Genomic DNA, 13,399 nt, shown 5'->3' with positions numbered 1-13,399 from the left:
AAACAGACTAAGAGCACAACTTGCAGTTCTTCTTGCCGATTGATGCTGCTTTTTACCTGCTATGATATGTCGGATAATAATGTGAAATAAACGAAGGTCAAGACCATGGCGTATTGGTGTTTCATGCACCTAAACCTGTAAAATATTTGTGCCGAAAACATCTTTCACTCACTAGCTAAATTTGAGGGTATGATCGCTCATCTTGCCTTATAAAGTATAGTCTTATAAAGAATATATATAGCATAATAAAAACCTTAAGACCAAATTCAATGATTTCTATAGTTTTATTTTTTAATAACGGGAAACTTGTTTATTTCATCACGATAAATCATGTTTGATACTAAGATGTCTGTTTCTGACTATATATATTTTTCATACTTTATTGGAGACAATTTCTTTTTCAAGAAAAGAGGATGATAAAGGAAGCTATACAACACCATAAACTGAAAGCAATCGGTATTACTAATAGTACACTAATTCTAAATAAATACGTCATCAGAGGAAACAAAAAGTTATTTCCTAATTGTATTGTTTCAGTTTTATTAACATAAAAATTATACACTTTCTGCAATGTTTTGTAAAGAAAAAAAAATTGAACAGGACCGGATGGGATTCGATCTGGTGTCAAAACAGTATAAGAATTACTAGTCCGTCACTCTACCCACTTGCCCACACAGATTTTCTTTTGTTGCCTATCTTTTTCTTAAGAAATAAATGATCATGGCTATAGAGCATGTCACTTCCAAACTTAAGACAACAGTTTTTCTCTTTGTTTATATTTTCCGTATAACATCTTGCTTACAGAAGCTAATTTATATTTGGCAGACAATTTACACCCTAGATTTAAGCCAATAAATGCAATATTTTGCTCCAATTTCTAGTTCCTTGATTCAGCTGTTCTCCTACTAATCTTGTTATTCCCTCTGCAATCGTGCTGTGCTACTCCAAAAATTCCCTCGAAAACATTATTGCCAGTATACACAAAACCGAACATAATTTTGTTTTTTGCTTATATTTTTATTATTTTATTATATTTTTTGGAAATATCTCCTTAGATGGATTGCTTTCTATTATCTCCACGTACTAATAACTGAATTTTACCAATAAACATATGGAAAATGGAATAATTGCGAAAAATTGTGAGTTACAGTATACGCGCAATATTTTTTGCGCATGGGAGTACCTAGGTAATTTCAATTGTAGATACTTCTCTAAACCATAGTAGTTTCTTCTGAATGTTTCTCTTTCTACCTAACTTTGGTTTTAAAACATTTTCAACTCTGAAAGAAACTTGTGATTTTTTGTTTCTCGGTGCATGTTGAAAAAGCTGTTTTATCCACAACTGCGATGGCTAACGTGCGCGTTTCTATTGCATGGCGTACCGCATTTCCAGCTATCTTTCCTGTCTGAATCGCGAGTTTATGCTTTGCATATCCTTTTCACCTTTATTTTCCGTTCTTTCAAAGCATGCACTTTCAGATCCCGCTTTAATAAGACGCACAAAAACAAAAGTGAAATTTAACTCTCCACACGGTAATAATTTCCAAAAAAACGCGGAATTTTACATCAATTACTAATTTAATTATATACAACAATCAAATACATATATTCACTTACATATTTCTGCATTCCGCAATTTTCCCATTGTTCTCCCTAATTTATGCACTTAATTAAATTACATTGCATAACTTAAGTGATAAGATAATATCTCCTATGTATCCGTTTCTTAACCCTTCTTAACTCTTAAGTACTCGCGCGGGTGTTCACACACCCCCAACCAGGTAACTTTTGTGTTACTAGTCAGAAGTCCTGATGAAAAAAATATTTTTAAAAAATGTCTCAAAACGAGTTCAAAAAAATCTAATTGCAACAAATACTTACTTTAAAGGGTGTTTATATATATATATATATATATATATATATATATATATATATATATATATATATATATATATATATATATAAAATATGAACGAAGAGGTAAATCTTTATGTAAAAGCAACTGTTATTTCAGGAAAACGCTTATTTTCATACGCAAACGGATTACCTATTTATATTTTACGTAATGGATCTATTTCAGTATCAAATTCATTTCCAGTAAACAAAGTGTACCTTTCGAGGAATAGTCGCGAAATACCGAACGGATTCACATCTACGTCATTGACACAAAAGACTCCTTCTTTCAAAAGTTTTTATGTTCCTTTTTCAGTAGCGAATGATTTGGTGATGGGTTTACATTCGGTGATGAATTAACGGTTTTCAAATAGATACAGAGTGCATTGAAGGACTCAATGGTAATATTTTTAGTAATAAACTAGCTGAGATACCCATTCTTCGCATGAGTCAGATAAAATATCTATGTAAACAAAGTGAACAACGAAAGGAAAAAATATCGGTCATTTCTACAACTTTTACATATCCCGATATACGCCCCCTGAGATCCCTGGTTCGGATTTTTTAAAATTAAAAAATCCTCTGACCCCTAGCCGATGGGGACTGTATTTGTAAGTCAACGCCTGTGGGAGTATCACCATTCATCTCAGTGACCGCGAAAACTATGGATTTGACATTAATATCGGTAATTTGGATTATTTTTACATATCTCGGTACCCTCCCCCCCGCAGGGGATCCCTGGCCCACATACAATTGTAACTGAATTTTAAAGTCATCGATAATAGAAATGTCTCTATTGATCTCAGCGACCGCAAGAACTATGAATTTGACCCTAATATCTGTCATTTTCTACTACTTTTACATGTTCCGGTAAACGCCCCCCCCCCGAGACCCCGTGGTTCGAATTTTTTTTTAAAAAAAGATCGTCTTGGACTGGGGCCTAAACCAAGGTAGGTACCTGTGACCACAATTTGGTAACTCTCGACTCACTCGTCCCCAGGTCACACACAGACAGACACACTAACTCTTTTTATTTATATTAGATTGGACACGTTAGCCATTTTAAACTATATTGTAAGGGGTTTCTTCCTCAAGGCTATTTAGGCTTCTTCTTCATAGCTATTTACTCAAGACTAAATACTTATTGTCTAACTCTTTCATAGCTATTAGAAAGAAATGTCTTTTGTTCTTTCTCACAGACTTCAGTCATGATGCCTATCAAATATTATGTTTATTTCTGTAAAAGAAGTAAAGAGAATTTCTTTCGCTAGCTCCTTTAGTTCAGCATGGCCATTCTCGCAAGAGTCAAAGAGAACGGGAATAAGAATTAACAGATTCTAAAATTAAGGTTCAGATGTCCAGTGAGAAGAAACTTAAAAACCAGCGTGAAAGTAAAATTAACCCTTTCGATACATATCCTAAGGGTTTATAATGAACCGTAATATATTACACGATATAAACTACACAACCCAAATAATGCACATATACAGGGTGGCCCAAAAGTAGGTATACACCCCTGCATTGATCAAGTATAACTTCCTAGCTTATAGGTTTTTAATTGCTTCGGCTGTTCCAAGCTTAAGATATAAGGAAAAGGACATTAACAACAAATATTAAAAACAAGCTTATCAGTACGATACTGTACGAGGGTCACTACGTAAGTTTTGAGATGTGAAATAACTTACATACTTAAAATCAATTTAACACTTACATTTTCTCAAAGTATTCACTATTACACTGTACACACTTTTGCATCCTCGAAAACCACTTTTGGAAGCAGTGTTGCCAGTCTTTTTCGTCAAGTGTTGAAAGTTCATTCTCGCAAGCCACTACAGTTTCTTTAGGACTGTGATCTTTGGTCCTGGGAAACAGAAAAAAACCACACGGGGCCAGGTCAGGGATATACGGCGGATGAGTCATAAGTTTGACGTCCGTAGTTTCCAAAAACTGAATTGTTGGCCGTGTGTGCGGACGCATTGTCATGATGAAGCAGGATCCCACGCAATCCAGTGTTTGGACGCCGTTCCCGAAGTTTTTGGAACACCTTTGTTAGGCAAACAGTGGTGTACCACTGAGCAGTAATAGTCCTTTGTTCTTCAAGTGGAACAGTTGCAACATGGCCAGATTTGGAGAAGAAAGTTGCGACCATCTTCTTCCCCACACTTCGCGGTCGCTTCACTTTCGTGGGTGGATTTTCGTCTGGAAAGATCCAAACTGTAGACTGGCGTTTATTTTCAGGGTCAAATTGATAGATCCAAGTTTCATCACCAGTAACAATGTCAGAGACGTGTCGAGAATTGCCTCCATCAAAGCTTGTAAGCATTTCTTCACACCATTCCACACGCATGCGCTTCTGCTGTTCAGTCAAATTGTGAGGAACCCAACGAGATGAAACCTTACTGAGCCGAAGATGATCATGAAGAATTTTTATTACTGCTGGCGATCCAATGTTCACTGTAGATTCAATGTCCTTGAAAGTTGTTCGAGGATTTTCTCGAATCATTTGTTCCACAGCGGCAAGGTTTTCATCTGACACAGCTGTTGCCGGACGCCCATCTCTCTCTTCGTCTTTAAGCGATGTCCGGCCTCTTCTGAATTCACCAAACCACCGAAAAATTGTAGTACGGGAAGGAGCAAGGTCCCCAAATGCCCCCTGCAAACGGTCAAGGCTTTGTGTCTCGTTGAAACCACTTTTGAAATCGTAAAGAATCATTGCCCGAAAATGTTCCCTTTCGAGCTCCATTCTAGACAACCGAATACTTCTCACATCAACAAACAAGTGAAGGCGATACGGCCACGCCGATAAGCGAGGCGAGTTGAAACTTGCTTCGCTTCTTCGCTCTGGATACCACTACCGAACGCAATTGTTGGAATTCAAATACTGTGCCACAACAATGCATATCTCAAAACTTTCGAAGTGACCCTCGTATACCTACTTTACGTACTTTTGGGCCACCCTGTGTAAAGGAAGTAATAAAAAAATATTATTTAACTGCATAATAGAGTTGTTAGTTTTTATCTTGACCATATTCTACTCAGACTCGTGTTATAGAAAACGTGAGAACGGTAATATGAACTTCAGAGGTGTAATCTTACATTCGGTATAGAGTATTTATGATCGTGGTATAAGACAATGCAGGAGGTTGAAACGTCAGTCAAAGATTTCCTTAACTATATGGATCTTAGTTTTGATATTAGCTTAATATTTCTGTATGTGTTTTCCAAGGATCGAGTATTGAGTTGCACTATGAATATAATTTTTATTTTTCGTAGAACATTGAGGAAATGCCGGAGCAAAGAATAATATTTTCTTCAGTTCTTCAAGAGGATAGAATCGACCTTACGAGACTTGCACGTGAACTTGGAGCTCATGTGACATTGAGCTCCCAATATGATCCCAAGTGTACGCACATTGTAGCGGCTGTTCCGTCTAAAACAGAAAAGATAGCATGTGGACTTGCTGAAGGTAAGATATTTGATAAAACTCTGCACTAAAATAGTGAATATTGGACATCGGTATTACTCTACATTCTTTAATTCATAATATTCCTTATTTGTAACTCAATGATAGTATAAAACTTTTAATATTTCCGTTTATGTGAATCGTTGCTTTTCTTTTTTCTTGCGTTGAATGAAAATATGTCGTTTGATTCAGACAGTAAAACATGAAGTATTGTTCTATATGCTTCTAAAAACAGGACACACAGGGCCATATGCAGAGTCCTTCTGACGTGTGATTAGTGCCATACTAAAGCGTTCGACTTACATATGCTTCCTGCAGAAGTCGGGCGTTTAGCATGATGCTAATCATTTATCAAAACGACTCTGCATAAGGCGGACATACTCTTATTTTACGTTGGCATAAGAACACACAAGTTACTGCTGATTATGTTAGTTGAAGAGAAAACAAAATTGGAACCTACCTTTAGAAGAATCGTCACACAATTGAATGCGGTATTCTTTTACTACCTTGTTTTATTTGAGGACAAAATAATACAAACGGTCCTGCAACCACTGAAGAGTGTGAAAACGATTTTGATAAGAGCGTTCAGTTCTAAGTTTGACTGTAAAATAAAATAATTATAAATTTATACCATACTAAACGTTAAAACACAATCAACACGTGCTACTCAGGGTGGACAGAAGAGAGATATTTCATGCCAAAGAGGTGCACATAAGGGTGTCACGTCAGATGGGCCTAATCAAAAGGGTGAAGACAGTAAAGACCCAAGCCAGAACGGGTCCGGATGAAAAGAACACGAAGATAATGCTATTCTGAATTTCGGTGAAAATGACTGAAACTGTTATATGTTGTAGATATTGTGATCCTTCGAAAAGAGTCTCAGTAGGCACAACCACAAATCACTAACCGTTTGGTCAGTACAAGGTCACTTTAAAAAAGAAATAGCTGAGTATAACGATGTTACGGATTTCGGTGAAAATAAATGAAACTGTGATATGTTGTAGATGTCATGATTCTGAGAAAAAAATGTTAATTTGTTGATACCGAGCAACTTTAGGTCAATTGCTAGAGAATTTACATTCGTGAGGTTCGGCCAGGGCCGATCATCCTGTTTATGGTTTTCCAGGGCTTTCCTTTCTCCTGTAAGATGAATATCGGGATGTTATCTATTCTTAAATGGAGTTGGCCGCTCTTCTCCTTATCCCTTTCCCGGGTTGTTGCATAAGATTAGAAGATTAAACCTTTTCAGGGTTTCATACAATTCACCAAAATCCTGGAATATCGCTACCTTCTGCTGTTTTCAAAAACGTAACCCTGTAGTGCCAAACGGTCAGTGTTGGATGATCGTGCCCATTGATATTTTTTCTCAGGATCACAATATCTACAACATAATACGGTTTCAGTCATTTTCACCAAAATCCAGATTATCATTATCTTCGGCTGCTTTCAGAACTGTGGTCCTTTAGTGGCCAAAGGGTCAGTGATTGGTGGTTATGCCCATTGAGTCTTTTTCTCAGAATTGCAATATCTACAACATATCACGGTTACAAGCAATTGTACCGAAATCCAATTTCCATATGGATTGTGCGGGGTCCTTTGATTTACATCCGATCAGTAGTTGTCGAGAAGTAAAGAACTATATAGGCTATACACGCAAACACACACACATACACCAGGAGTGAAAATCTAAGTTCCCTTATATTTATGCCGGAAACTACAAAGAAAGACTAAGGGTCTGTGCTTTATGTTTTTAAGAATATTACTGAGCTGGTGCTACTATGAGGGCTCGAAATTTCAGGTCTGGTCCCCAGCTTTTCTTGCACAGATCTAATTTATGCAAATGCGTAATGCCAAACCAAAGGGCAACCAAAATTTCGCATATATTTGTGTTAGAACCAAATTTAAATCGGTAATTTGTAATGTAATCAGTAATCAGTGATATAAGTCATAAACCAAAATTTCAGTGAGTACTTACATGCGATTTATTTTAAGTTGTTTTGGCTTGTTTTTCTTAATTTATTACACTGAAGAATAATAAAGTGTCATTTATGTTGTGTGTGTTTATTGTATAACAGTTTATCCATTATTCCGCCATTAAAAATTGAGAATCTCAAAACCTCAGTATGAGTGTCAAAAGATATTTTAAAAGGAAAGTGACCAGCTAGAAGCTGTATACGAGAATCTAATTCTTACACTAACTCTTACTGGCAGTAGTTAGGCCAGTAGACTTCAAATCCATCCAAACCCATGGAGGAACCATATCCAGCTTTTAATAGAAGGAAGGCACTAAGTAAACGTATGTGTTATCACATACAGGCAACATTTTACTTAAAAACATTAAATTCAGTTATCATACGAAATTCGATTAAAGTTGAATTTATCTAGAAGTTTAAATAAAAAGATACACTACTAGCAGGTAGCTGGTAATAATTGCAGTCCCTATAGATCCAACCACTTGCTAAAGTATAAACTATCTAAACCACAAAATATAAAGGCAACCAAGAAAGTTCTGTCGCTTTCACCCACCACCTTCGGACATCAATATGTCACCAACGATGTACTGAGATCAAAAATCGTCCCATTCAGCATAGACACCTTGTGCTAACGTTCTGAAAGGCCATGGATTCCATCGCGGGAGAACTTGGTGGGCTGTGATACGCAGAAGGTAGCAAGTGCATTTTGTACCTCTACTAGGAATTTAAACAGGCGTCCTCTAAGGTGATTGTCCAAGGAATGGAACAAGTGATAATCGGGCAGTGCAATGTCCGGGGAGTATGGCAGATCCAATAGTGATTGTCATCCAAGGCGTAGAATGGTCTTCCGAGTCATCCTAACCACGTGGAACTTAACTTTGTCCTGTAACACGAGGGCTTCTTTGCGATTCAGAAGTGCTGGCTCCAGAGTTTTGAGGTTTTCCTGAACAGGGCTCAACAGCTGACACTACACAGTTCCATTGATGCTCCTGCCAGCTGGTAGCAGTTCCCGATGCACGATACCGCGAGCAGTCCATCAAACACATAAGAGGACGTTCTTCTGGTGCAGTGCTGGTTTCGGCTGTTTTGGAACCGGTTAATGGGATGATAACCAATGATGACGACACCGTGGAGCTTCGTGCAGGACTCACTTCTCATCACATGTCAGCACCTTGTCCAGAAATGGCTACTTCCTCAGATGAGACAGCCAAGAAACACAGGTGTCTGCTCGCGTTACTTTCTGGCCCGGAGCCAAATCATGTGGGACCCATCGACCCAACTTGCAGTGCTTCCCAAGTTGATTGAGTTGCTGCCGAATGGTTTCTCCAGTCACACTGAATTGTAGTCCCAGTTCCTCACATGTCTGGCCACTGTTCGCTTCAATTGCTTCATGAAGATCGTCATTTTGTACATGTTGGTCTCCCGGGCACGTGGTGCGTCGTCTCCGTCCTTAAGCTTGTTAAACCTCCTCCGCTGCACTGTCCGCGTAGTCACGATATCCTCACCAAAGGCCTGTCATATCTTTTGCCCCGCTGCAGCGGGTTTGACCCCAGTTTGAACTCGTACACCATACACGCCCTTATGACGCTCTTTGGAGGTCCCATGTTCAACTGTCCTTACGCAAGTTGACGGGGTAACTGAACTGACACAACCAGGTTTTATGTTGGATATACCCACATCAACAATTGACCTTCGCCTTATCTCCATTCGCATTCAACTCACGGTGTGAGGGCCAATTAAACATGGACCTCCACAACAAACGACAGGACTTTCTTTGTTAGCTTGGTAGCATTCTTTAAGCATTTTGAAGGCATATATATATATATATATATATATATATATATATATATATATATATATATATATATATATATATAAATGTGTTAACCCCCGTTGATGAGTTTCTGGCTGCGCCACTGCTTCAGTATAAACACATTTTCACCATTGTAAATAAATATATAAGAAACACTTTTGTGAGCTCAGTTCCTAGAATCTTCTCATTCGGTTTCATGAAAGAAGTTATTCCAAACTTGGCGGTTCTGAGTAGGGATATCGATGAAGTGATAATGGTCTTAACCTTTTATGCTGTAATAAGAATACTAAATTAAATAATATTAAACAAATGAATAGGTAACTATTAGACTCTTTAAGATTCTCTAAATATATTTTTCATTTTTTCTTACTCCACAGTATTTAACCTAAAATAGTTTTCCCTGCAACCAATGCATGTCCCGAAAACCTGGCAGTCTTCACTTAAGTTCATGAGTAAGAGATCTGAATTTAATCCCCATCTTGGATTAAGAATTATTGCATGAACTAAAGAGAAGTATTCCGTAAGAACTAGCTTTATTTTCCAGCTTAATAATAATATAAAAATATGTAGGGATAATTACCATAGTATTCAGTACAGTGGATGAGCACTTAAATGGCAACAGCACTGGGTTTATCCGTTTGACCATCCTGCAGGTGCGTGTTGCTTATAAATGCAATTATAAATTACAATTATTGATTTTTCTGTTTTTCTATCTTCTAGGAAAATGGATTGTACACCCTGATTATATTAGGGACAGCCATTATGTTGGATATTGGCTGGAGCCAGATGATTACGAGTTGGGTGAGCGAGATTTTCGCTATCAAGTCCTAGATGAGGATGGAGACACTGTTTACCATTATTTTGCCGGCAGACGCAGAAGAGAAGATGTTCTTGTTAAGGGACGACCCACTCTGTCTGATTGGAAAGTGGGACTCCTTGTCGACAATGAACTTCTAAGGCAGATGTTTGAACGGTAAGTCAAGTGTAAAGTGATCAAGTAATATTCTGGAAAATCACGAATAATATATTTGTCTTTTTGTCGGGTACCATGGCCACCAATACATTATGAATGGAGGTGCATCAAGGAAGAATATACAGATTGTCCTGTAAGTCTGAATACACATGACGCCTCAGTAACCCTGAAACTATGGGAAAATAGAGGAATCAATTGGAATTTTGCAAATCGGAGCAACTGTGTAAGCTCTAAACTAAGGTACTCAGTCGTGAATGAAAACAAACGTGTGGTTTGATACCCTGCGGACCAAGAACCGAAGAGATGGGCACTAAGGATATGGCCACACGAGGATGCGTTTCCGATGCGTTACACCACGCAGCGGACGCGATCTAGGTGGCTACTTGGTAAGTTTACTTTTGGCAGAGTTATAAAACATACTGTGAGCCAGTCAGGTTTTCCAGGTCTTTTTTTTTCGCGCCGGAAGGGGAGAATCAGAATGACTTCCAGTTGATTTCTTGTGAGACGACATGAAGGTCTTGCTAAAATCCTTTTACCTGGCAATATGTATTTCCTTTCTTTCTTCCTTTACACATCTTTTACTGATTCCGAAACAGCAGGCTGTCTGTTTTTTCGAAACGCACCAAATACGCTCGAGCCGACGTGTTCTGCGCATTTTTATTGCTTTCGTGTATGCAGCTCATTGTGGTTAGCCGTCCAGATTTAAAAACATGGCAAGCGTATTCCAAGAGTACGCATGAGCCATAAAATTGCGTTGCGAACGCATTGAATAGCCGTGGACTAAGAAAGATGAAGGATCACACACGACTTTAATGTCCACAACAGTGGAGTCAAACACAGCGGGCAGAGGGGCCAAGTACGGAAACGTCGTATGCGTGAATTTTTTTCGAAGTCCCTTAGAATAGACAGTTTGGCAACTACGTTTCGAAAGAAAGGTAATAGAAAATGTGACGTGATTTCGGATCACAGCTCACAGTTCGCTTTTCGAAATACTCAGCACACCTTTTGTTACTTAATGCAGTGTTACTTTCAGAACAAATAATAATATCTTGCCAAATGCCGAAATTTTGTAGATAAAGAAAACCCCCCTTTTGGGGGGAAAACGTCAAAAAACAGGATTGTTCGTCAGAGCTGGCAATACAACTGAAAGATAAGATGTTTCGGTAGCCATATGTATTAATCTTGGTTCGAATTAATTTGACTTTTGAAGTATTAATTTGACTTTTGAACTTGGTTCGAATCCAATTGGATGAGTTTATTTTTCTTTCTTCCTTTCTGTTCCTTTAGTTTTATTATTATAGACTAAAAGCACCAAAAGCGACATAGGTCTGTAAACCGACATATCCCCCTTTTTTGGGCTGGAACGCGCTGCACTCTGGCGGAAACATTATCAGTAGTTTCTACTCTCACCATTAAGTGGAGTAAGTGCAGTTTAAACCAGTTGGGATGCTAAAAGGCATAAGAGCATGTGTGTGATGTATCTTAACTCCGGTGCAGGTCAATTTGTCAACTCCGCGGAGGCAGAAGCATACATATAAAGCAGTGCACTTGCTGCTGACCTCAGAAATTTGGGAACCCATCTCTGTGATATTTTGTCTATTTTTAGTCACAGATCTGTGTCCTCAGCACTTCGTCAGAATCTGTCGTAACTTCTTACACGAAATGCCAATATTTTCTGCAATGCATCAAAAGACTACTCTTCGATTCTTCAATACCATGTCATGTATGACATAGTTTTCTGTGTTAGCATTGTTGAAGGTGAACCACAGCTAAATTAATCTTCAATGGATGTTGGCAACAGAAGGCGCAAAGTTCCTCAGCGATTGACATTTTAAAGATGGATTCTTTAAAATCATTCCTTTCTTGTAGAGATACTCTATAACGGCTTGATTCTTCGCTCACTATTTCTTGGTTATATCTATGCACAGAGCCGTTCTGCCGATTTGCGAAGCGTGGGGTGAAATTAAATTATAGAGCTAGTGATGTAGGTGAGAATTCTGTATCCATCAATAGTAATTTTTTTGTGCCAATTTGGATTATCCATATAAATTAGTGATACTCCACTAAATATTTAGAACAAGAGGACAATAAAAATAATCTGCTTTATTTCATAATACAATACAGTGCAGAGCATTCTTTACCTTTTATATGGTATCAAATCCATGCTAATTTGTTTTAAACAAGCCTGTTTTGTGTAGTAGGAGTTCATGATCTGAGTAGTACAGAATAGATATAACCATTTGTTCATCCGTCTTATCTGTCGACAGATAACATAGCAAAAATGGTAAAAGAAATCAAGATTTTTTATATATGGACTCATGTCTGAAGAATAGGTTACTCCCTCTTAAGCCTGTATTGCAAATGAAAATAATAGAAATCAACTATTTTTTATTTTAACGTTGATCACTATAGAGCAAACTGTATTATATTGGAAAGCTATTGCTTGTAATGGATTCAGCGGCCCAAGAATAAACTTTTCTTCTCATTTTTATCCCTCTGTTCAAACCTAATGGATTATTATATTTTGTTCATTTATCGCACGAAGAAACAATAATAAATAGCTAGAAGTGGTTTGTTTATTTATTTATGGATTCATTATCCTAGGAATAGTGTCTATTTCCGCCCTATAGAATAATGATGTTGTAGAAATTTGCACAAATTCCGGTTTCAATTCTGATCTCTTTGAATCAAAAGCTAATAGATAGAATGTTTTTATATGAGTTTTCATATGGATTCAACGTCTAAAGAACAGGTTTCATCGATCTTGTCCTTCTATTCCAAGCGGAAGTTATAGATATACAATTTTTGGTTTTCATAACATAATAGTAATAATAATAAACATAGTTTGGAAATCTAGTGTTGTTTCACAATACGCAACGCAGGTCATTTGTTTGTTGAAAGAAAAATTTAATTGAATGATAATTTAACAGTTAATAATACGGGTATCTAGAAAGTATTTAATTCTGCAATGAATTCGTAAAAAAAAAATGATCAATTATTACCATTATTACTATCACTGTTCTTACAATCACCCTATGCTGTTTTTTTTTAACCCAAGAAGTGTTAACTTTAAAAGAAAACGTCGTGATGGTCTTTTTCTCTTATAAATTGTTCATCAGTTCATCTTTGTGAATTTTCTTCTTATTTCATTTTCAATAGAAATCATACTTCATTCAAGTGTTCTTGCTTTATTGATGTCCTAGTATTTATTATTGCAGTAGGCTAGTGTTATATTAGGATAACAGTGATGTAAGGTCAATGTTCTAACATCTTAACAGATTATA

At 37.3% G+C, this 13,399-nt stretch overlaps 1 protein-coding gene across 8 annotated transcripts in view; it reads left to right on the top strand.

Annotated features, from left to right (window-relative positions):
- The window catches only part of LOC145686586 (uncharacterized), a 678,364-nt gene that overhangs the window by 364,913 nt on the left and 300,052 nt on the right, over positions 1 to 13,399 (top strand). For all 8 annotated transcript variants that reach the window (XM_081760035.1, XM_081760038.1, XM_081760040.1 and 5 more), the window contains exons 3-4: positions 5,167 to 5,359; positions 9,863 to 10,115. In XM_081760035.1, the coding sequence (XP_081616161.1) occupies positions 5,179 to 5,359; positions 9,863 to 10,115 (434 nt within the window). In that variant the 5' untranslated portion in view covers positions 5,167 to 5,178. The remainder of the gene's footprint in view (positions 1 to 5,166; positions 5,360 to 9,862; positions 10,116 to 13,399) is intronic.

The sequence above is a fragment of the Thermobia domestica genome, chromosome 5 (genome assembly GCF_964235325.1).
Source record: "Thermobia domestica chromosome 5, izTheDome1.hap1.1, whole genome shotgun sequence".
Taxonomy (NCBI): Eukaryota; Metazoa; Arthropoda; class Insecta; order Zygentoma; family Lepismatidae; genus Thermobia; species Thermobia domestica.
Note: the sequence above shows the minus strand (reverse complement) of the source record. Positions and strands in the feature narration are given on the sequence as shown.